The 23,685-nt window shown below is 33.5% G+C and overlaps 2 protein-coding genes across 2 annotated transcripts; one reads left to right on the forward strand and one right to left on the reverse strand.

Moving 5' to 3' along the window:
- The first annotated feature begins 869 nt into the window (after positions 1-869).
- On the forward strand, positions 870-2,996 carry LOC140758209 (potassium transporter 5-like). The gene is made up of 6 exons (XM_073094295.1): positions 870-1,060; positions 1,222-1,387; positions 1,711-1,824; positions 1,980-2,069; positions 2,310-2,578; positions 2,699-2,996. Exons 1-6 carry the CDS (start codon positions 870-872, stop codon positions 2,994-2,996), a joined length of 1,128 nt encoding a protein of 375 aa, XP_072950396.1.
- A 6,433-nt stretch (positions 2,997-9,429) lies between these two features.
- LOC140780147 (uncharacterized protein At5g48480) lies at positions 9,430-10,311 on the reverse strand. The gene is made up of 2 exons (XM_073125534.1): positions 9,964-10,311; positions 9,430-9,886 (listed from the first exon to the last, which is right to left on the reverse strand). Exons 1-2 carry the CDS (start codon positions 10,218-10,220, stop codon positions 9,661-9,663), a joined length of 483 nt encoding a protein of 160 aa, XP_072981635.1. The 5' UTR covers positions 10,221-10,311; the 3' UTR covers positions 9,430-9,660.
- Between the last annotated feature and the right edge of the window lie 13,374 nt (positions 10,312-23,685).

The following is a 23,685-nucleotide window of genomic DNA, read 5'->3' on the forward strand; positions in this document are numbered from 1 at the left end:
TAAGATCTTCAAGGGTATAACAAAAAAATTGGGAAGTTAAGTACACTTAATTAATCTTCTTAACTAATACTCTTTTTCTTACGTAATGTGGTTTTGGAACCGGTACCGGGTATGAAAACTGGCTATTATAGCCGTTGGATTAAGATTATAATTTTTAAAGGTACATTGAAGTATCTGCCTACAAATAAATATAGAATTTTTGAAGCGTATGTATGTAAAACAACTTATTATTATTATTATTATTATTATTATTATTATTATTATTATTATTATTATTATTATCGGAAAATATTAATTGGGCCAACCATGTCTCTGGAATAGCCACTACTTCTAAAGTAATTGCTGTGCATTGTTTGTTAGTTTACCTCCTCTGTTCTTCTAGGTTAATCTTTGAATGACACTACTATAAGATCAACTCTAATGCTGAAATTGGGACAGTTTGTTTCATTTAGTATCTGTAATCACTCTCATATAGTAACTAATCCAGTACTTTGTTTCTGAAACTTGTTAGGTTGTCTCAGTAGCTGCAGCACTGCATCTGGCTTTCAAGAGCATTGGAGTTTTGTACGGGGACATAGGTACATCACCATTGTATGTTTTCTCGAGCACATTCTCTGATAGGAAACCGAGCATCGTCCTCTGATCATATATACCCACACACTCTTCCCCCTCATCAAGTATGTGTTCATTGTCCTCTGGGCCAATGACGATGGAGATGGTAAGCATTGTTACCTCGGTTTCTGATTTTTATATATGCTAGAGAGGAAGTTGATGTATGTGATGTGGGTTGCAGCTGGGAATTTTGCAATGCATTCATTGATTTGTAGGCATTGGAATGTTAATGTATTCCAAACAAGCGAGCGGAAACAATGGAGCTATCTGGTTATAAACTGAAGCTACCAGATAAGCATCTGAAGAGGGCTGAGAGGGTCAAAGAGGCCATGGAGAGGAACAAGTGGTCTCAGACTGCTCTGCTCTCTCTCGTGCTCCTCGGAACTTGCATGGTTATCGGAGATGGCATCCTCACTCCTTGTATCTCAGGCCTGTTTCAGCTGTTTCTGTGATTCTCTTATATCTTGTGTTCTTAGCTGTAGATGGAGTGAGGAAGATTGATGCAGGACGAAGCAAAGGTTGTAAAAGAATGAATCAAAGTTTTCCTAATTAATTTCTTGGGCTAGTTGGAAATCTTCATGATCTTATGTTGTCTGGTTGGCATCTCAGAAGTTATTGCGACTTATGCTGTGTGGTCGCCATTCTTGTCGTTCTCTTCTCCATCCAAAGATTTGGGACTGACAAAGTGGGCTACACATTTGCACCGGCGATCCTCGTGTGGTACTTGTTCATAGGGATCGTCAGCGTCTCTAATTTGATCCGCCATGACTCCACGGTATTGAAGGCTTTCAACCCCATCCACATCATATCCTATTTCAAGAGGGATCTGAAGGAAGAATGGATCTCTCTCGGTGGCATCGTGCTCTGAATGACAGGTAGATAAATATGTTCTTCTTAGATTTAAGCCCACAAGTTGTTATATATAGAGATAAATGATATCCTTAATAAAACAAGAACTGAAGCCATGTTTGCCTATCCTGTCCACTTCTCAGTTAGATTAAATTCAGGTATGTCTGAGACATTGAGACTTCATCTTTAACAGCCATAATGAAACTTAGATCCAACCTTAACGCTAGCTGCTTGCTCTTCTTTCTACAGGTTGCTTTCACTGGATTGGCATATCCTTGTCTGATTTGTGCTTATCTGGGTCAAGCTGCATATTTGTCTAAGTATCCCAATGATGTATCAGATGCCTTTTTAAATCAACTCATGGTATATATGCTATAATCTTGCGTCTTGAGTAGTAGTATCAATTTGCAGCAAGAACCTCCATAAATCTTTCCAATGTTATTAATTCGCCATGCACAGAGTCTTTGTACTGACCCACGTTTGTAGTTGCTGTACTAGCATCTATTATTGCAAGCCAGGCGATGGTCTCTGCAGCATTCGCCATTGTGAAGCAGTCCATGGCTTTGGGCTGCTTCCCGGGAGTCCGAGTCATCCAGCACGAAGGGCAGGTCTACTGCCTACTTCAAGGAGACCACAAAGATTGTAAACGCCTATCGTGAACGTCTCTACTACTACTTCTTCTTCTTCTACTTCTACTAGATTAGAGAATTTATCATTCTACTTGTGACGTACTGCAGGAATTGCGGTGGTGCGGTGATGATTGTCACCTCCTCTCTTGTCCTCTTAATAATGCTAATGATATGGCATACGAGTCTTCTCCTCGTTATGCTTTATGCTCTTCGTTCTAGTCGTCAACTCCTCCGAGTTGCTCTATTTGTCGTCGGTGCTCTACAAGTTGGGCAAAGGAGGGGTACCTGCCCCACTCGTACGCATTCGAAGTAGAACGGAAGGTCGCATCTGCATACCTGAGCAGCCTCGGCGCCAATCTCGGGATCTCACGGGTCCCCGGAGTAGGCCTGCTCTACACCGAGCTGACCCATGGGATTCCGTCCATCCTCCCCTACTTCCTCATCAATCTCCCGGCCATACACTCGGTTCTAGAGCTCTTCTCGGTCAAGTACTTGCAGTAAACAAGGTGCCGGCAGAGGAGCGGCTCTTGCTCCGGCGAGTAGGGCCGGGGGATTATAAGATGTATCGGTGCATTGGGAGTGAAGAACTCGAAGCCTTGCTGATGGAGCATCTCAAATCCTTCGTCATCAGAGGCAGAAGAGGAGGTCGTCAGGTTCTTGGAGAGCTCTCGATCCGCCGGCGTTGTTTACTTGCCGGCGCATAGTGAGGTGAAGGGCAGTGAAGATTCGAGCTTGCTGAAGAGGATGCATGGTCGTGGATTACGTATACGATTTCTTGAGGAGCAACTTCCGGCAGGGATTCGTCGACCTGCAGATACCAAACAAGAATCTGCTGCAAGTTGGCATGAGCTACTCTATATGATTACAATTATGGTAGCTCTTTATGGCTGCAATCTTTCAGAATGAATGAGAGTGGCATAGCTAGAAGTTCACTGTCTACCTAGAACCAAATCTTTTGATGAATTAGGTAGTTTTGAACACCAAATCATAATCAAGAGAGATAAATGGCCTCAAGCAATTCCATAATGTACTTGGAAATGGAAAACATCGATCTTTAGTTGCTATGATTAAGTGACTAAGAATACATTAAGAAAATTCAAAGTAGTTTGGACATGCAGATTGGATAAAGGTGATTTCCGCACCACAGTAAAAAATTGTAAATTTAAAGTTGATGTCTCTAACATGTAACTAAAGTTTTTGGACAATTTGCACTAAAAACCAATCGTTTCTATTTATTTCCTTACCCATTTTCACTGAAAAAGGTATGCCTTTTTTGTTTTATTTAAAAGACATCACAAAGTATGGAAGAAGAACCAAAGGTCATCTGTACTTTTTTAACTCATTTTCCCCAACAAATAATTTGTGCTCGTACGAAGCATGTTGAAATTGACTGTTATTTTGTCTGTGATCAAGTCATTTCCAGTAGTCTTCTTGCTACTGGATTTATCTCTACTGGTGATCAACCCGCCAATGCCTTCACCAAGCAGTTATCTCTTTCTGGTTCCATTTCATTAAATCCAAGCTCAATTCTGCACAGTGATTGGTATGTATTAGAAGATATGTCTAAATGGCAAGCATAATCCTATCAATCGTGCATATCAAGCCATTGGTATACATAAAAATGAATCCCAATCAGCTTGCTAAAAATGAAACTTAGTAATCTTGCAGCAGCAGAACCGAGAGTTACTAAGAGGTTTGGCCCATACAGGTGAGCTTGAGAGAAGCCTATGGAAAGTGAGACCAGGTGATTGTGGAATCTGATGCCATTGCTTTGATAAAAATATTCAGAAGGGAGGACAGTGGTCCTTGAAGGTTAAGAGGGATAATACAAAATTGATACTTAGTTTGTCATCTTTTAAGAAGATCAAGTTCCTTCCTTATAGAGAAGGGAATAGAGCAGCAAATTAATTGGCTAACTTAGGGAGAAAATCTGCTACCTGAATTGATTAGGGTAGGACTTTATAAGCTGGCCAAGATGTAACCATTAGCTGAGATATCAACTCATCTTTATTCAAAAGAAAAAAGAAAAAACCTTGCTACACAGAGGAATGAATTACATATCATATTATACATAGAAAATTATTAGAAATATCATGTAATTGACATTAATATGTAACACCCAGAACTTAAAAAATTAATTAATTAATTAATTAAAATTAGCGTACGCACCATGCACGTGCAGTGTAATCGCAGCGCACGTGCCAAGGGCGTGCGTTGACTCATTCTTCGTTCTTCTTCCCCCAACCTCTAGCGGTTAGTTCCAAGAGGTGGGAGAGAAAGCCGCCGGAGTGGAGCCAAACTCCGCTCCGCCCTTTCTCTCCCTTGTCTTTATAAATACCCGACTCTCCTCAATTCTCTTTTTTTCCAGTCCCAGCCAATCTCCTGGTGGGCTATAGGGTGGACCACAACCCGCACTTGTAGCCAGCCTATTTGTTTCGGGTCATAGGCTAGCCACTATTAATGCTTGGCCTTGAGCCCAGCCCAACTTTTGGGTCATAGGCTAGCCATTATTAATATTTATTTTTCTTTTATATATGTAGCTACATTTCTAGATTTTTCTTAATCATTTTATTAACATAATTTAGGATAATACATGATTAAATTAGCTAGTCAAATTTATTAATCATTTCAATTATCTTTTATTAATGCCTTTGACATTTGCAAATAAGGATAATTCTAATTTTAATATAAATGACCATTTTTAATTAATATAAAATAATATATTAATACGGAAGAATAAATACAATAACAAGTCACCTATCTGGACATAGAAAATTAAACTTAATTTATGCAACAAGTTAGTTAGTTCTATAAATTCATCATTCTTATGTTTTATTTTATTTTATAAATTATTAGACCCATTACCATACAAGGAGGATTTCGAGATTCAGGAAGAGTCGACTATTTAAGAGAGTAAGACCGATTCTAGAGATATTTCATGCGAGTTTGATCCTATTTTAGTCTATGAATAATGTAATTATTATGATGATAATTATTTTATGTCATTATTAATTACTTTATATGTATTATTTATCATTTATCACTTATTTATGATAGACTCCATGCTTAATTATGATACATGTTATCTTGATAATCATGATGTAATAAAGCAACATAGCACCACATGCATGTATCATTGTTAGTCTAGTCTTAACTAGGTAGTGCTCCTTTCGCCCACTCAACCCGAGGTTAAGGATAGAGTGTATTGTATAGTATTATTATATTAGCGGTCTACACCTGAGGTCGTTAGCTAGTAGGACACTTAGGTGATTACATTGCCTTGTTTGGAGACTAGCCTAGCATGATATTTGAAAGATGTTTGAGAGGTAGGGTTATAGCTCTAGCGGTACCTGAGGATGCAGGGTCAAAACGTCTATTGAGCTGTGAGCTCTTTCCCACTATATGCAATAATTCTACTCTATGTGATGATTCAGCTACAAGTAATAATTCTGCTCTATACAATGATTTACTATAGCAGTGATGATATTGATGATGGGCCTACAACTGGGGTTCTTAGTCTAATGGCCTGAGATAATTGTAACTTTGGATTATGTGCTTGGATTAGTATGGTATTTCTAAACCTATCTTTGATACTATGTGAGATTATTACACTGATAGATCATACGAGAGTCATGTGCATCTTTTTACGTGAAGAACAAGTAATTTTTGGACATGGGTGTTTTAAATATTTTATTACTTTGATCTCATCTTTAAGTGGGGTCTATAAATTATTAATGATGGATTAATGATGAAATTAGAAAAAGTTCAAAGAGTATTTTAATATAATATATTCACTTATTTAAATCTATGAAGAGAAGTAAATAATAATTGGCTTTAAAGTGGATATCATAGCAATAAGAAATAAAGAGAAATGAGTTTAATATCATATTGGATATGTGAGAAATATTAGTATAGTATATAAGTGACAAGTTTGCACCTCGTATCTCCACTATCACAACTATCCCCTCCTTAGCCTTCCCCATCTCTATCGTTTGCACCGAGTGTTGATCCCCTCCTTGACCTTCTGCACCATCGCCGGTGGCACTAAGCTATTGTGGATCTCCCCTACCTATTTTCACGCCACTGGCAACTATCATGGATCTCGCCTACCATGGTCTTAGCCCCTTACACAAGCCGCAGTCATCCTAGCATGACTTGCCTCCACCTCACATCACTTCATGTTCTGCTAGCTTTATCCTCATCTTTTAAATTTTCATATATACTTTGGGAAAACAAATTCTCAGTTTTGTGGATATAATTGATAGATTTATTACCCTCGATCTCTTGCTATTTTTCTTTCTTTACTATTTCATTCTTGGTTTCATAGGTTGCTCAAATAGATTCTTTAGGTGATTTCGATATAATTGCTAGACTCCATCACTAGTTTGTATTCTTATCTATGAGATCATTTGTTAAGTGCTTAGCCTTATGAGACCCATACTATTACACATGTAGGCATTCATGATCGGTCAAGTGAGATGCTTATTTCTAGAGCATTGCTATATCTCACCGTGCTTGAATGCTTTTGATTCTTGATACTTTGCTTTTATTATTATTCAATCTGTAATATAGTTAAGTGAGGAGCTTGCTCTTACCGTTCTTATCCTATTTCTATTTTCTTCTCTTTTATCAAGTTGTAATTATTTGATTGAAATTAATAATATAATCAGTTTACATACTTTCCCTAAAAGAAAAAATAGAGGTACAAATCTCTCTACTCCTAACAATTGTGATTGATTATTTTATTTAATTTAAAAGTAATCTACTACAAACCAAATCTAGACCGATTTAGACGTAAGAAAATGAAAATGAAAAGTTTTGTAATGGTAGCCTCATGAGTTAGGGTTCTAATAACTTTAGTTTCACGTGAATCGAATGTTGGAATGAAAAGTTAAAAATAAAACAGTAGAAGTAAATCAGAACGAGATAGATCAGTAAATATCTGACGTTATGACAATCGTAAAAAGGTATTGGACACCTATATAATAGGGTGGCTCATTATAAAGGATGGTAGCTAGGGTTTGGATACTTGAAGATGTATCTAAGGTTATGATCTACTCCTACAAAGATAAAGATACGATATTTCGGCTATAATAAAAGATAAAGCAATAAGAATAAATTAGTAAATTCAAGATTCATTCAACAATCCTAATTATCCTCTTATAACTCTTATTTATAAGAGTATAATCATATCGGATCAGATTCAATTCACCGACTTATATCTATTTTATTTGAAATTTAAAATAATAAGCAAATCTAAACTATCTCAAATCAACTCGATCCAACTGACTCGACTGAGTTAACCCATGGATCATAACATAATCTAACTAAATGTTATCCAATTTAACTATTCATATTCCAAAAATACTAATGCTAAATTCTATAAATAATAACATCAGATTCCATAAATATTAATACTGAATCACATGAATACTAAAATTGGATTCCAAAAATAGTAATACATGATTCTAAAAATCATAATACAAGATTTTGTATACAGTACATATATAAATAAACAGAACTCATTAACAAATGATAAAAACAAATTAATGGTTAAATGAGATTGAGAGAAATGCAACCACATTAATTACCTTTCTACTACTTGGTTTGAAGGATTAGACATAGGATGAATAAGATGGCAAGGATTGAAAGCTTTAAGTATTCTCTAGCATTGCAAGTTTAACATACAGGGGATAGATGGCAAGAAAATTCTCTAGCTACAGCTTAATAAATGAACGATCAGAGTATGTTTCTGGGAGGAGCCAACTAGGGCCAGAGGGGAGAAATGGAAAGTTTGAAACAAATGCAATAAGGTAAGTAAGAAGAAGGTATGGGCAAGAAGAAAGAAATGGAAATATTGATATAGAGGAAATTGGAGTTGGAGGAGATAGTTATGGCATAATGCAGAAATATTTGGGTAAAAATAGAGATGTATAATACAAGAAAAGCCTCTTTTAAAAAATCCTCTTTTTTTTTTTAATTTCTGAGAAGTGCCAGCATATTACTGCTTAATTCCAAAAAGAACAATTATTATAAAATATTCTCCCCAAAGATGTTATTTATATTAGTGAGTAAGAGTAATGCATACCCACATACACTTAACAAACATTATATAAATGAGATGACCTGGCATCATGTCTTGTTTATTCATAGTTTTTCTCTCCTAATGCCACACATCAAAAGCATTTGTAGAGTGCTTAGAGCTTAAAAAACATCTTCGAGTAATAAATTTTAGTCTTTAAAAACATCTTGAGTAAAACCTGCAATGATAAATTGAAACAAGTAGGAATGCATATTAATATAATTACATTAATTTTTTGTCTAAGCCCAAAGTTCCCTAGGTTCCGTAGAGCTTAAGATAACTGCACATAAACAACCTTCTTTTTGATTTAGAACAACCCGAACGTACCAATTTAAATAGAAACAAAATATACAGTAGCTATAATAGAGAGCTAATAGTGAAAGAATTTTTAATTGAAAAATAAAATCTATGTGTTTTCATCATTAATAAACCAAATCCTGTAAATTCTTTAGCTTTTATCCAAAAAATACTCTTAACACCTAAATTGCCCGGATAAAAGTTAACCATAAATTTTAGGATAAGCCCAACAAGCTTTTGACCATTTTAGTATTGTTCTAAGCTTTTTTAACAGAAATAAAATAGAATCTAATTCACTGTAGCCCTAAGCTAAACTTATAGTTAAACATCATTATTCTGCACAGTGATTTAGACCCATCTGATAATAAGTTTGAGTGATTATTTCTGAGTCTACTTTAGTCAAAAACAATAAGCCCAACTACTTATGCATTAGTTAATAATAAAGTACTCCTGTCAACTGTAGAACAGAACGAATATGCCAAAACTGATCAGAAAAAGCGGCAACAGGCTCCAGGTACAGGGCATAACGCATCATATTATCAAAATGAAGGATATAAACAACTATTTTTCCAGAAAGAAACAACATTATTTACACTTGAACTATCTTTAGCACTATAATAACAGTTTCATCATGCCTCTAATAAGCGCAGAGAAAACAACAAACATACAACTACTGGTAGCTTCCATAGTCCCATGACAGGCCTGCTAACACAACAACATATGATTAGAGCCTTATCCACAAACAAAGCCACTCATATTATATCCATTATTATATATTAAAAGAAACTCCTACCACTGTAATCAAGTCAGTCAAAGGAATACACACAGCAGAAGAATAAAAAATTAGGTCATAATTAAAGGACTCCATTCAACGATTCCAAGAAGTCATAGCATAATAACATAAAAGATAAGACAAGCAAGCTACATAATCCAAGAATAATATACGAAATAAACAGAGCATAGGGTAAATAAGCATGATTAAATTACTACCCAGATCTCAAAATCCACAGTAATATTAGCAACAAAAGTTAGATAGTTTGGATTAAAGTGTAAAAGTTCCTCTTCTCATGGAGAAGATATTACTACCACTTTGACCACTAATACTAACTAAAAGCCAAGTTAGAATCCATCCAACTATTTCAAAAAAAAAGGTCCATTAAGTTTAGAAGTGATAGCTTAGAAGAGATCGAATCAAGCAGTGGCCTCAACGCCGCACTTCTTGGCGGCGGGGGCGATGATCCAGGAAACACCGAACGGATCCACCAGCTTCCCGACGATCCCGCCGCCGCAGCAGCCATCCTCCTCAACGATGTCGCCCTGGAGCACCGCGCCGGCCGTCACCGCCTTCGCTACCGCCTTCTCCACCTCCTCCGTCTCAACCCTGAAGACGATCCCGCCGACCTTGGCTTCCTTTCCCCTGTACAAAGAACGTTTAGATCTAAGCGGAGAGAGATCGGGCTCGGAGAGATCGGGGTCAGGGAAAGCGTTACGTACACAGCAGGGGAGGAGTCGTCGGTCTGATCGCAGACGAGGAAGGCGGAGGATCCGATCTTGAGCTCGGCGCAGAGGAGGAGCGGCGTCTCCTGGTCGGCCTTGCGTTTGGGGTAGGTCGACCGGTTCACCTCCTCGGCCGCGAACGCCGCCTTGTAGAACTGGACCGCCTCCTCCGCCTTCGTCGCCGGAACCATCACCTGCACCTTGACGGAGGAGAAAGTCACCGCCCCGTTCTGGATCTCCGCCTCCTGCGCCATTGAAGCAGAAACTGTAACCCTAGAAGAGAGAGATAGAGAGAGAGAGAGGGGAAAGTTGAGGAAGAGAGGAAATGGAGGTGAGAAGCGGAGATGAGGAGGTTAAGGTGGATATATAAAGCGGAGACGCCCCTTGCCGTGTGTTTTAAACTAATCTACAGTTTTGCCACTGAGAACTAGGTTCGTTTTGTGATATTTTTATTCGGCTTTTTATATATAAAATGTTTGGTTGATAGGAACCGAAGAAAAGAAAGAGTAGTTTTTAGTGTTATACGTATAAAAATATATTTAATTATTTTAAAGACAATCCATATATAGAGAATCTGGAAAAGAATTCTCATCTAGTCTTTTTTATTCCTTCGGATGGTGGGATCGTACGATGAGGCCTAGAATTTTGACCGTTGGACGGTTTGATCCGATCGTAGCCGTTGGCTCAGCTCGATCCATGGGTCCACTCCTCGATTGGACGGAGGAGACCGCATTAAAGACCAACGGGGAACAGCACGGGGATCGAGTTGGTTGGTGGCCTCGTCGTAATTCCTTTGAAAGTTATGAGCTATTCGCAGGGATTTTGTCTCTTCCTCTCTGTCACGTTTATCGACTCGCCCGGACACACGTTTTCTAGGGTTAGGGTTTGCCCTTTTTGGCAGCACTCGTAGCGCGGCCTCTTAAGAGACCAAGAAATGATACTCGTTCGTAGACGCTGCGGACGTGGGTGACTGGGTGATATACGCGTGGGGGTACGAATGGATGTTTCATGTCGTTGGTTTGGTGGGGCCCGTCATGCCGCAATAGTTGTTGGTTGGTCTCGTTGAGGGCCACTTTCTTTTACAAGAGATTTAGATAATTATTTCCGAGAGTACAACGTTGATATTATCTTTTTGTACAAGTAGAAAATCACTACATCTCCTTACCAAAGTATCATTTTCGAGCATGGAGGAACAGAAGACAATCTATAGTGCACTAAATATAGGTGATAAATAATCATTTTTATTTTTAAATTTTAAAAATATTTTGTATGTATACTTGTGGGGTATCGGTTGTATAATTAGTTTTACTAATTCATTTTTAAGAAAAATACTATAAAATTTTAAATTTTAAATTAAGTATAAATATTTTTATTTTTATTGTTTAGAGTTGATAAATATCCTGAAATTCTTCAAATAATTGTCTAAAAATATTCTCTAAATGTACATACCAACCATAACAAAAGTATTTACTCTACTTAGTTTTTTTTGTATCTATTGTAGTTGTGTAATGAATAATCTTATTTATTAAAATAAATTATTATTTAATTAAAATTAGTAATGTAAAATTAATTCTAAAACTATTTAATTATCTCGATGAGACATTTCAACCATATAATTTTTTATATGAAACAATTAATATTACAAATATTTATTAACTAAATCTTAATATAATACATAAATATTATATTATTTAATAATTAAACTTCAACATAGAGCCTAATATATTGGATAATTTTATTTAAAAAATTATTTATTTATTTCAAAAAAAAATTAATTTTACATTAATCCTAAAACTATTTAAAATTAGTTTTATTTTAAACATCTAGATGAGGCTTTTCAACTATATATTTTTGTGCAAAATTAACATTACAAATATTTATTAATTAAATTTTAATATAATATATAAATATTATATTAACTAATTTATTGTTGTTGGCACTATTGTTATCTCCTCTTTCCCCTTTTGATTTTGTGGTCTTGATGGAGCTATTGGACTGCAATTTTACACTTGTGTTTTATTGAGGATTTGTTGAAGATTTTTGGATCTATCAAGTCTTTTACGGTTCTATTTTCTTCCGGTTGTTGCCGATAGTAACAAAGTATGAGGTTTGTTTACATATTCATTATTTTATCTTCTTAATTTTTTATTATATTTGAGTGCTTATAATTATTATTATATGCTTGATACCGTGCTTTTATTATTGACTTATTTATTTTTAGACAGGTGTAAAACTTCTATTCAAGGTTATTATTCTATCTTCTTGTTCTCTATTTGCGTATCTAACATATATCCAAATGAACTTTAATGATTTGTGTCTATAGATTTTCCTTAAAACAAATATATATTTATATTTGTTTATATTATAAGTCAAAAATTGAGAATAGTAGGGAAATATTAGAATCATCTCCAATAATTTACTTGATATTATGATGGTATTTTAATCATAATTTCTCTATAATCAAAGTGATTCTTGTTCGAAAAAACAGATTCAATTATCTAATTTTTATATTTTTATTATATACTAATACTCTAAAGTAATATAGTTATAAAAGAAAAAAAAATTATAATTTGGGGGTGATGAACTATAACTAATGTTTATCCTTGAGATATCAGGGTGATTGAATTATGATAAAAAAAATTGGTATTAAGATTATAAGCAAATAAAGATTCACACCATCTTATATGCTACAATTTCATATGCTTCTACACATGCATTTTTTAAATAATAGAGGTATATTGTTAGAATTATTAAAGTTTATGATAGAATCTCTGCTTCATGCATTTTGATTATTGCTTAATTATGTCGATTATCTTCTTTATTCTATGTCATTAATTATATATGTTGTTTGACACTTGTACCATGTTCTATTAATTTTGAACAAATAATATATAATAAGAAATATGCCAAAGTGCATAAATATTTCCAATGAGTTTCATTTACAAATAAAAATAAGATAGAGAAAAGAAGTTTTATAAGAAGAGATATTCTTTTCTTTTTCAATAGGCTAAACTAGTTTATAGATATTAAAGTCAACTTTTGTTTTTTGACTTGCAATCCTTCTGTTTAAAGAGTTTTCATCTCAAATAGTACATTTAAGATTAGTTATCACATTAAAATTTAGGAAATAAGATATATATTTTTCCATATAAAAATCATATTGATATTATATACTAACTAAAATTTATGTATGAATACTAATGTATATTTAGAAAAAAATAGAGCTTTCATATTTAAAAAAAAAAAATCTAATTTCCTAATAAGAAATTTGTTTACTATCAAAAAAAAAAAAAAAAACTAATGAAAAGATTAGATTTGTTTGTGGAGATGATAATCATATAATCAATATACATATAGCATGCATATGTGTACTCAATGTTTGAGTTTTGAAAAATAGACATCTTATGTATAGAAGGTCATAGCTCCAATGAAAAAGTGACATACAATTATGTCATCTTTTGAGTAGTGCATGCTTAAGATTCAAGATTCAATGGAAAAGTATAAGGGTGATTGTTGAGCTTATTATTTAGTTCGTTAATTACCGGTAAGAACTATTACTATTAGATGTCTATCCCTTTTATATTTGCATTACAAAAGACATGATGGTTATCTAGAGATATTTCGAAATTGTATGATTTTGATATATGATAGATATACTTCCATCAAATTGTATATGATAGCTATCACTATCTTTTTTTGTAATTGAAGAAATCATAGATTTTATGTTGGACAATGTTATTTTCTTTACCACTGAAATGGGTTATAAAGAGCTAATTCTAGTTTAGCAAATTCAACAAAATCGTTCTTATATAAAGATTTAAAACCTCAACTTTTGGATGGATAAACATTAATACTAATAATTGGGTGAATATCATCTAGATTATGAAGGAGCAATTCCTCACTAATAAGTAATTTATTATTATTTTTATTACTTATGAAGTTTAGTAGTTTATTTTTCCTCTACAAGAGTTATGAACATTATTGATAAATGGACATATATTTTAAGACTAATTATGATCGACGAGTAATTTGATATTTATTATTTTTTTTAATAATTTTTTGATAAATTCTAAATTATTTGATTTGTTTTGTTAAATTTTGATTAGCTAGATGTACGAGAATTATGTGGATTTTACCCATATGCGAATGGATTATACTCCCATTAAATTAAGTATTTTTCCTCAAAATGTGTAATTTTTATATAAAATTTTGCATTATCAATAACCATCCGTACTAATCTTTCTTATTCAGGACATTTAAATCAAGCTATTAAAGATCATTTAATTACACAATCAGAAGTTTATATTAAAATTCATCCCAAGTCAAAATATCACGTTCTTTCAATTATTTATTTTTTACTTTTTAGGGTTGTTTAGAACTCGGTATCACATTCCTCCTGATCCATTGAAGTGTTGATTTTATCCTATTATCTGAATTGATATACTTATAAAATCTATAGCACAAAAAAGATAAGAATCGTACGTGTATTAATCATCTTTGATTGTGATCTCCAAACATGGCGACTAGGCAAGTTTTCCTTTCCTTCTTCGATTCAACCGGTGGCTCTCAGTAGGGTAAACAAATTAGGGTTTATCAGGTGGAAAAGGGACATAGCTTATTTATAGAGGAAATTGCACTTTATTGTGGTTTGACTCAATTACGTAAAACCCCGATGTACTTTCAATTTAAATACTAAACACCCTTATGGTTTGGATTAAATTACAATTATTTGGTTTTAATAGAAAAATAAACTGATAATTTTTCAGCTATATATTAAGTCACAACTAAATAATTTTCTCTTTTGATGGGAGGGGTGCTTCATCATATAGCTAGAAAAAACTAGTTAATATTTGGTACTATTAATTATAATAAAAAAGTTACAATTGCAATTTGGTCTATATTACAGAGGTATATGAGTTTCTTGGTCAAACCACAATGGTGGTAAAATATAATTTTCTCTATTTGCTAATTTAGATGAGGCATGGGCCTGGACAAGTCTATTGAGCCCAAAGATGGCTCAGATCAAGTGGAGATATCTTCCAAAGATAGGTCCAATGATCAATGGGCCATCTACAGACCATGAAAAGGCCCAAAGGTTCTTGAACATCTAGTACATAAATATACTTAACTTCATTACATAAATTAAAGGAACAAAATTGAGTAACACCCTACCTTTTAGTGATCTATTGATTTACACTGCCATTTGCAGTGCTATCCTATCCTTCCATTTTACTTATAATTTTCATACTACATCTTATTATTCTTTTGGATGAGTACTAAATCTAAATTATATTTGTTTAACTCTACAAATGAATTATAAAAATACAGCTAATGGTATTTCAGAAGTTAAATAAAAGGGGGAAAATGGATAAAAGTATTGTTTGGTAATTTACAAAAGATAAATAAGTGTCCCTAATGGATTATAACTCTAAACTTCATATGTGGTAGGATAATTTTTTTTGTTGCATGGACATCAATAAAAAGACAACTATCTGACTTTTGGATGTAAGAGTTAATCCTCTATGATACATAGATTTGATATCTATAAACCACATTGGGTCACTTTTAATGAACATGGTGCAATACATTATAGTCTATAGGAGCACAAGAAAACCACTCATAAGGATTGATTTCTAGTCTGATAACAAGTTGTGCACTAAAGGAATGGACTTCTTAATAATGGTGCCAAAATCAAAGGGTTCACTTCTCTCAGGATTGAGTAATTGAATATTTGAGACTTCAAATGGCATTGGAAGTGTGCCACCCTTGTTATGTTGTTTATGCTGGAATATGCTCACCTTGATGTTGTCTTGTTGCTTGATAGAGAAGAACGTATAAATTTACAGAACAACAGTTTAAGGTACTAAAGATTAACTCACCATGTAGAGGTAATGATCATCCAAACTTTTATAATCTTAACAACGAAGTATAAGTAAAGATCAGATGCTATTTTTCCATTAGAGAAAAATCGATACATGAGGTTTCTTCGGAATTCATAAGCAAAGTAGGTCAGTGTTAGTGGTCTTCTCCATCTCTCCACTTTGCTCCACGCTTTCTTCTGTGACATCGTGGCATCCAATCCCTCCTCCACTCTATCGTTGTCGTCAACCTTCTCGCCGCCTTCCACCATCACCCTGCCTGCTTCTCCTCCTCAACTTGATGAGCTTCTTCTCTATCCAAGCCAACTAAATCTCCCACTTCTCCTTTTTCCCTTTTCTAAGTGTAAATTTACGTGATGATAAGCTCGCGGATAAAAAATACTTTAAAATATGATGTATAATTTAGTTTTAATATTACGTCAAAACATGACTTATGAAAAAATATCCATGCAGAGAATATCGAAGAATAAAAGTGAAATCAACTTAATAGATAGTATAAACTTCTAAATCTATTTCAAAAGTATGTTAATATTTTTGGATTCTCCTATAACATAACAAATCATGCACAATCTACTATATTTATAAAAGGATGACAAAGGTTAGATTATTTTCTACCTACATGGAAGAGAGCTTTCTTATGTCTGTTGCTTGGAATACATCTACTATGTTTTGAAGTAGCGTGAGAGCTTATAGGACAGTGAACATGCCTATCATCCTCGATAACAGTCTACACGTAAGTCCAGATCTGATTTGTAACAAAGAAGAACTTCAATCGAGAGATCATCTAGAGCAGGATGAGAGTAGTTGTCTGTGAATTTTGCATATACATTTTGAGTTTGAAATAGATTGATATAAAATGTTGATCTAATATGCGTTTTTACCTCTCTTCTTTGAAGAATGTTTTTTATTTTCACATTAAAAAATCATGGTAGTGTGTTTCTCCTTCTTCCTTGTTACCTATGCTTACTTGGTTTTCACATTCTGACTCCTGTTTGGTTCTCGTAGTAAGAGAAATAATTAGATTTTCATTTCCTACTTGATTTTAGTTTTTGAAGTTTGATTCTTAATCAATTTTGAAAAATATTTTTCACTTTCTAATTTGACTTCATTTTGACTTTCTATATTGAACTTCCAGTGAGATGTTTGGAAAGTCAAAACCAAGTGAAAGTAGGAAATTTAAAAGGTAAATCAAAATTAGTTTAGAAAATCGAATTCTTTGAGGTATGAGAAAATCAAATAAGAATCAAACTCTTAAAATCGAAACTAAGTAGGATAAGAAAAATCTGAGGATTAAGTCCAAAAATCAAACTCGAGTTGATATGGGAAAATTAAGTAATAGTAGAAATTAAAAAGCATGATAAACACATTACCATGACTTCTTTTAACATGGAAAAACCTCAACGAAGAGAGGAAAAGATTATAGATATGATCAACCTCTCAGATCAATCTATTTCACTTTCAAAGCATCGCCACAAGATTCAGATGTAACCATTGTCACAATGCTCTGAAGATTTTATAGATTGAAGTTATTCTCTTGCTTGAACTCTATGCATCGATGAACTACTTAGTGAATACATCGGTTCTCATTAATTTATAAACATGAAGTTGATCAACCTCAATAGAACATGGGTTTGCCACAACTACTTCCAAAGCATTATAGTCGACCTCCTAGAAATGGGCACATGAAAATATTACGATTCAACCACAGGGGTTAAGTCGAGTCAAGTCAAATTAGTTACTTAGCTTTATCTTTCTGTTTTGAATTTTAAATAAATCGAATAATCCGCATGTGGATATGATCCGCTAGGAATTTTACTCCTATAAATATGGGTGGACATGAGTTGATAAGGATTATTGAGAGAAATCTGAGTTTAGCCAGTTATTATTCTCGTCCTTATCTTTTTTACATTAACCATTGGATTGTCTTTATCTTCATAGGAGTAGATTTTAATCGTAGATCCATTTCAAGCATCCAAACCCTAGCCACTTCCTATCTCCAGCAACCACCCTACTACATAGCCATCCACCACCACCCTTGGCCATCCACCACCCTCCAACGATCGCCACATCGTCGAAAATTATCGTTCTGCCCTCCCTGACCTATCTCCACTATTTTTTTTTTATTTTTTTTTATCCCGACCTCCGATTTAGGTGAAACCAGAGCCATTAGAACTCTATCTCACGAGACTTTTGATTTGATGTAATTTTGATAATGAGTGTTTATATTATGGAAGATGACCATTTTAATATTTAGCTGTTCTTCTAGGATAAGATATTGTATTCTGAAATAAGGTTTTTTGTTATTCCTAAAATGAACAGGGGCTTAAACTTTGATCTTCCTTAAGATCTCTAAATTAAACTGACCTCTGACATCCTTTAATAACTATATTAAGATCTGTTATGTAAGAATCCCAAATCGAAACAAGTTTGAAATAATTTCATCTTCCTATTTCTAATCATACATGTAGACTGTGCACTCAACTTACTCGGTTTGCACCCAACTCTATTACATAAAGACTCCTAGGTTAATTTCATGCTTGGGGGTGCACCTCACTATATAAGATGATTGTAGTTTATTAAGTTGATATCATTATGAGATATGTAGTACGATAGTGAAAAAATATTTTGATGGCAAATTTTATTTTTGGATTAATTTAGGGAATAGAAATTTAAGTTATGTCAATTGTGTACTTTGGTAATATTGGATATTAGTTAAAATTATGTAGACTCATTTTCCTTTATCACTATTTTGTGGTATCAGAGTAGAATAATTTGAAGACGCAATAAGGTAAAATTTGTTCAGTAATGTGGTGGGCTTTATTTGGGCGATAAAATAAAATATTATGTTAAAACTTTGAAGAAATTATTAGATTTAGGTGACTTAATTATCATAAGTTAGAAATATTCTTTTTAGCATAAATGTTAAGTTGAGATATCGTGCATATTGACGTGTTAATTGTTCTAATGATACTAATTAGATAGGATTATTCATAGAGCGTATCGATAAGACCCCATATTTTGATAAATACCCTATTTGGAGGCTAGGTTAAATGTATTAGCAAGGAAGAGAACTTGAAAACCTTAACTTTAGACTATAAGCAACATATGCATAACCATTGACAAGCTTACATATTAGACTATTATCGCGAGAGGAAACTTCTTTAGAATGATGATATTGATCCTAATAATCTTAATGATCTATGAGATTGTATAATTGATAATTCTATTATAGTATGTGAAAAAAATGATCTCTTAATGGATTATTAAAGTTAGGGATGTGAACTAATATAAAATAAAAAAAATTCTAATAAGGTTGGATAATTAATATTTTGGGACGTCTTATTATTTATATAAATTAGTTTCGCTTGAATTGCTTTATAGGTATATCTTAATAGGGGTCAAATATAATTTGTAGATAGATTCAAAAGAAACTAAAACTAACTAAAAATGTAAAGTTGACAAGTCAACCCCTCTTTCAACCAAACAAATAAAGGAAAGGTAAACCGACAAAAAACGGTTTTAATAGGATATCAACCACCCAACCACACTCTATCTATATTTACTAATCAATTTAATTCGTTCGGCGGTTTGGTTGTCGATCAAATCCCTACATCGATGATTAGAGGCCAAGAAGAACCCGTATCTATCTATAAATATTACAACTTCTTCCATACTTTGATTCATTAGCTCACCAATTCATAGACTTGAGACAAGGTTCCAATTTGATCAAAATGGAATTCCTCAGGATGGCCGCAGTAGTGCTCATAATGATGGTGGTCATCGGGGATACAGCTGTGATGGTATCGAAGGTCGATGCTGGACTAGTTTGTGGTATGACATATAAAGGTATAAACGCATGCAAACCGTCAGTTAGCGGCTCAAATCCGAAGCCGCCAACGAAGCAATGCTGTAGTGACCTAGCTACCACCGATCTCCCTTGTCTCTGCACGTATAAGAATTCTTTCCTTTTCCGGGTGTTAGGCATCAACTCAAAGGCTGCCATGCAGCTGCCGGCCAAGTGCAACCTCAAGCTACCGGCTAATTGCTAATTGGGCCATGTGGGCTTGGGCTTGGCCCAATTAATATTTTAGTTTTGGAATAATTTGAAGTACTACTTTCTGATATATAATTGTGTATCTCTATAAGTTATCTTATATGATGTCTAATGGCTGAATAATATATATTATGGTTTCATTTCAATGTAAGAGGTCTTTTCATGCATGTTATAAAAATTAAAGAGAAGATCTAATATCAAGACTGCCCTTACCATCTTTTCTTTCCTCAATCTGTTGTTAATTACTAACACCCCTTTTCAGATGAACATAAATAGGAGAGAAAATAACTCTAATAAGCAAGTAATCAAACCAAGATAAAGATATATATATATATATATATATATATATATATATATATATATATATATATATATATATTTAAAACCCCACTAACTTAAGAGAAGGATAATTATCAACATCAACAAAGCAGCTTATAGCAAAAATTACACCAAATCAACATGGACTCATTACTCACCCCATAAATTAGCACATATCCATAGCCATAATAATTCTCAAGATATACTTATTTATTAATTTAAGTTCTCCCAACCAATGCAAACAAACCCCCCCAAAACCACAACTAGTAACTCCCCAGATTGATATTCTACTTTGAGGTAGCTTAAGATCAATTTTCTTCAATGCAAATTTCCAGATTAATATTTGAATCAATCTACAAACCCAGTTTTGTAAAATTTCAATATTCCCCCAGTTGGATGAAATTAATTATAGTTGAGAAAAATAAAGCCGAATTGTCAGAATATTACTTCAATTACTTCCTGATAGATTTCAACTAAAGTTAATTACAAGCTAACAAAACAAAGATGTCTACGCTATATAGTAAAACAATTGATGGTTAATTTGTAAACGGTGAATCTACTTTTAAACTTCCTAAAAGGCGAAATGCATCGCTCTCCCTTTATTACGATCTGACCATGATGGTCGAGTCAGTTATGTTGAGTCAAATTGAGCCTAATTGGTTGCTCTTGCTTATTAAGTTTAAATTTGAATTAAAGCGGATAATTCATCCGCTATGTTTATACTCCTATAAATAGGAATAGTTATTATTTATTTAGGATTATGAAATCTTAGAATTAATAGTGTTTAGTTAAATTTATTATTTTGCTTTTACCGTTGAACCATAATCGTCTATTTTCCTACCAGTAGATCCTAAACTTAGAAACCCTACCAATCTATCAAATCCTAAGACATACCTTCTCTCATAGGCGTCCCTACCCTATATTTATTCTCCTAATCCTTTGGCCATCCACCTACCTCCGATGATCTCCGCAATGTCGGATAACCCAATTCTGAACTTTCCTCATTCTTTTGGGCATGACTTCTTGCTCTGATATCCAAATCTACTCTAACCAAAGCTAAAATAACCCTAACATGTGAGACTACCTTATAAAATTTTTATAATTTTCTACGAACAGATCATTCTCGATTAAGTTTGTAACAATTTGTCAACATGTTAATATTTTTTTTATGTAAAAGGATATGAACAATTATTGTCAATAAAATTTTCTTAATAGATACAATGTTGTTCTAAACAGATATAACATATTTTGTATTTCTATTCTTTTAAGGGATGTGCTTGTGATCAGGAGATGATAAGAGGGGTATATGAGAAGGGAAAGTACTTTGATTCTTCATGGAGATTATAATTTAATATGTTTTATTTGCAAACAAAAGATCTGTGATTGCTACATACGAGGGGAACTATAATGGAAGATTGCAGTTTATTAAGTTGATACCATTATGTGTTATATTTTTAGTGTTAGTAAATATATATAAAATATTAGAAATGTTTTCTATACATGTATATGTGCATATCTACAAGTTTTGATAAGATTTAGACTTTTTTTTTTTTGAGATTTAGAGCAGATGAGTCATTGCGTTTGTAGGCATTCGAAGACATCCTAGAAAGTTTGAAATACGTTCACACATACAGAAGTGAAGTTTTGGCCGTTCAAATGCACCTTGGAAAGTTCGCAACATGTTCACACATACATATGTGCATATTTGCGCGTTTTAACGCACCTGGGACTGAAATCATCACATTTGAATGGGCTCGGCTTGCATTCGAACGTGGTCGCGAAACTTTATTCCGTGAGATCAATTATGACTTGGATTTGGTCTTATCTTTGTAAGATATATAAGCATTAGGATGTCATAACCCTAAATGATGCTGATTATTAATTAAAAGAGAGTATTTTGAAGAAACAAGGTTTCACACCAACAAAGGTTCTTCTTATCTTCTACCGATCAAGATTTTCATCTTAAGAGTTACCAAAGCAAAAGATCAATCTCGAGGGTTACGGAGATTTACTCATCAAGGTTTTTTTTAAAAGAAATAAGGTTTCACACTAACGAAGTTTTACTTGTTGAGTTTTATTCCACATATTTAATTAAGTAAAGCGTTAAAAATATTACCTAGGATTTAGAAACATGTGTCTCTGAAGTATTTTCAATTGGTATCAAAGCATGCTCTCTTACCTTAGAGAGAGGTTCACTAGGCATGGATTTTCATGGAGATGGACAATCTTGAATTAGACTTCTTATTCTTGATGGAGCAAATTATGGTAATTGAAAAGTTAGGATGAGAGTTTTCATAAAATTAGTAGATGAGAGTTAGTCTTGCCGTAGTGAACGGTTGAAGTGCACATATGCACTTGGTGAACAATAAATTAGTTGAAAAACCAATTGAGTCTTGAGATAAGTTAGATTATGAAAATGTTAGCTGGAATAGCAAGGCTATATAAATGCTATTTTCAATTGTGTTTTATTAGATAAATTCTGAAAATATCTACATGTGAGATTTATAGAGATGCTTGGGTTATCTTAGAAACTATATATAAGGGAACCACTACCTGTTAAGCTCTCAAAGCTTCAAAGATTCAACTAGTTTTAAAATTCTTCGCATGTAGAAGAATAAAACTTTTGATGAATTTTTTGTAAAAAACTCACTGACATAGTTAATTCTAGTTTTAATCTAGGAGAGAGAATTTCTTGAATATAGAATTGTTCATAATATCCTTAGGTCTCTATCTAAAAGGTTTCGGATTAAAGTCATAGCTTTTGATGAAAGTAAGGGCATGGACATAATGAATGTTGAACAATTGTAGAAAATCTTCAAACTTGTAAATCCACTATCTCTAAACCTAGGAAGTCCAAAAGTATGGTCTTAACCACTGTTAAAAGAAGACTTAGAGAAAGTGAGATAGATCCTTAGATAATGATTATGTTTGTTAAAAAGTTTACTAAATTATTTAAAAAGTCAAATATGTTTAACGGTGAGACGTTTGAGAAAAATAAAAATTCTAAGAAAACAAAATTTCTGAGTGCAAATGTTGAGATTGGTAACAATGACTCTAAATAGAAAACCAAAAATCAAGATAGTAAAATATGATGCTATGAATGTTTCGGCTTTGGTCATATTGCAGAAGAATGTCACAATTGGCTCAAGAGGAATGGTAAGACTATAAAAGTCTCTTGAGATGACTCGAATGAGTCTGATGATAAATCCAAGAAAGATCAAGAGAACTATGTAGCCTTTACCACCTCTCTCTCTTGCACTAACTCTACTAATGATTCTGATAATACAGATGAGCAGAAATTATTACCACTTGAAGGAGAAGAAGAATCTAAGATACAAAAAACATACAATGAATTGCACCTACTGGACAATAAATGATGAAGGTCACAGAGACTGAGCAACAGTGGTTGTTAAAGGAAATCACCTTTCTAAAAGAAAGAACAAACTAGAAAATAAATTAAAGGCTCAA

The sequence above is a fragment of the Typha angustifolia genome, chromosome 3 (assembly GCF_048772165.1).
Source record: "Typha angustifolia cultivar Huaian chromosome 3, ASM4877216v1, whole genome shotgun sequence".
NCBI lineage: Eukaryota > Viridiplantae > Streptophyta > Magnoliopsida > Poales > Typhaceae > Typha > Typha angustifolia.

What these genes read in the sequence shown, in the direction of transcription:
- LOC140758209 (XM_073094295.1), top strand. Translation starts at nt 870, where the DNA reads ATGGAGCTATCTGGTTATAAACTGAAGCTACCAGATAAGCATCTGAAG. An exon ending in TGATCCGCCATGACTCCACG is followed by an intron (nt 1,388 to 1,710) that starts GTATTGAAGGCT and finishes TTCTTTCTACAG; the next exon opens with GTTGCTTTCACTGGATTGGC. An exon ending in TCATCCAGCACGAAGGGCAG is followed by an intron (nt 2,070 to 2,309) that starts GTCTACTGCCTA and finishes TCTTCGTTCTAG; the next exon opens with TCGTCAACTCCTCCGAGTTG.
- LOC140780147 (XM_073125534.1), bottom strand. Translation starts at nt 10,220, where the DNA reads ATGGCGCAGGAGGCGGAGATCCAGAACGGGGCGGTGACTTTCTCCTCC. An exon ending in GACGACTCCTCCCCTGCTGT is followed by an intron (nt 9,887 to 9,963) that starts GTACGTAACGCT and finishes TTCTTTGTACAG; the next exon opens with GGGAAAGGAAGCCAAGGTCG.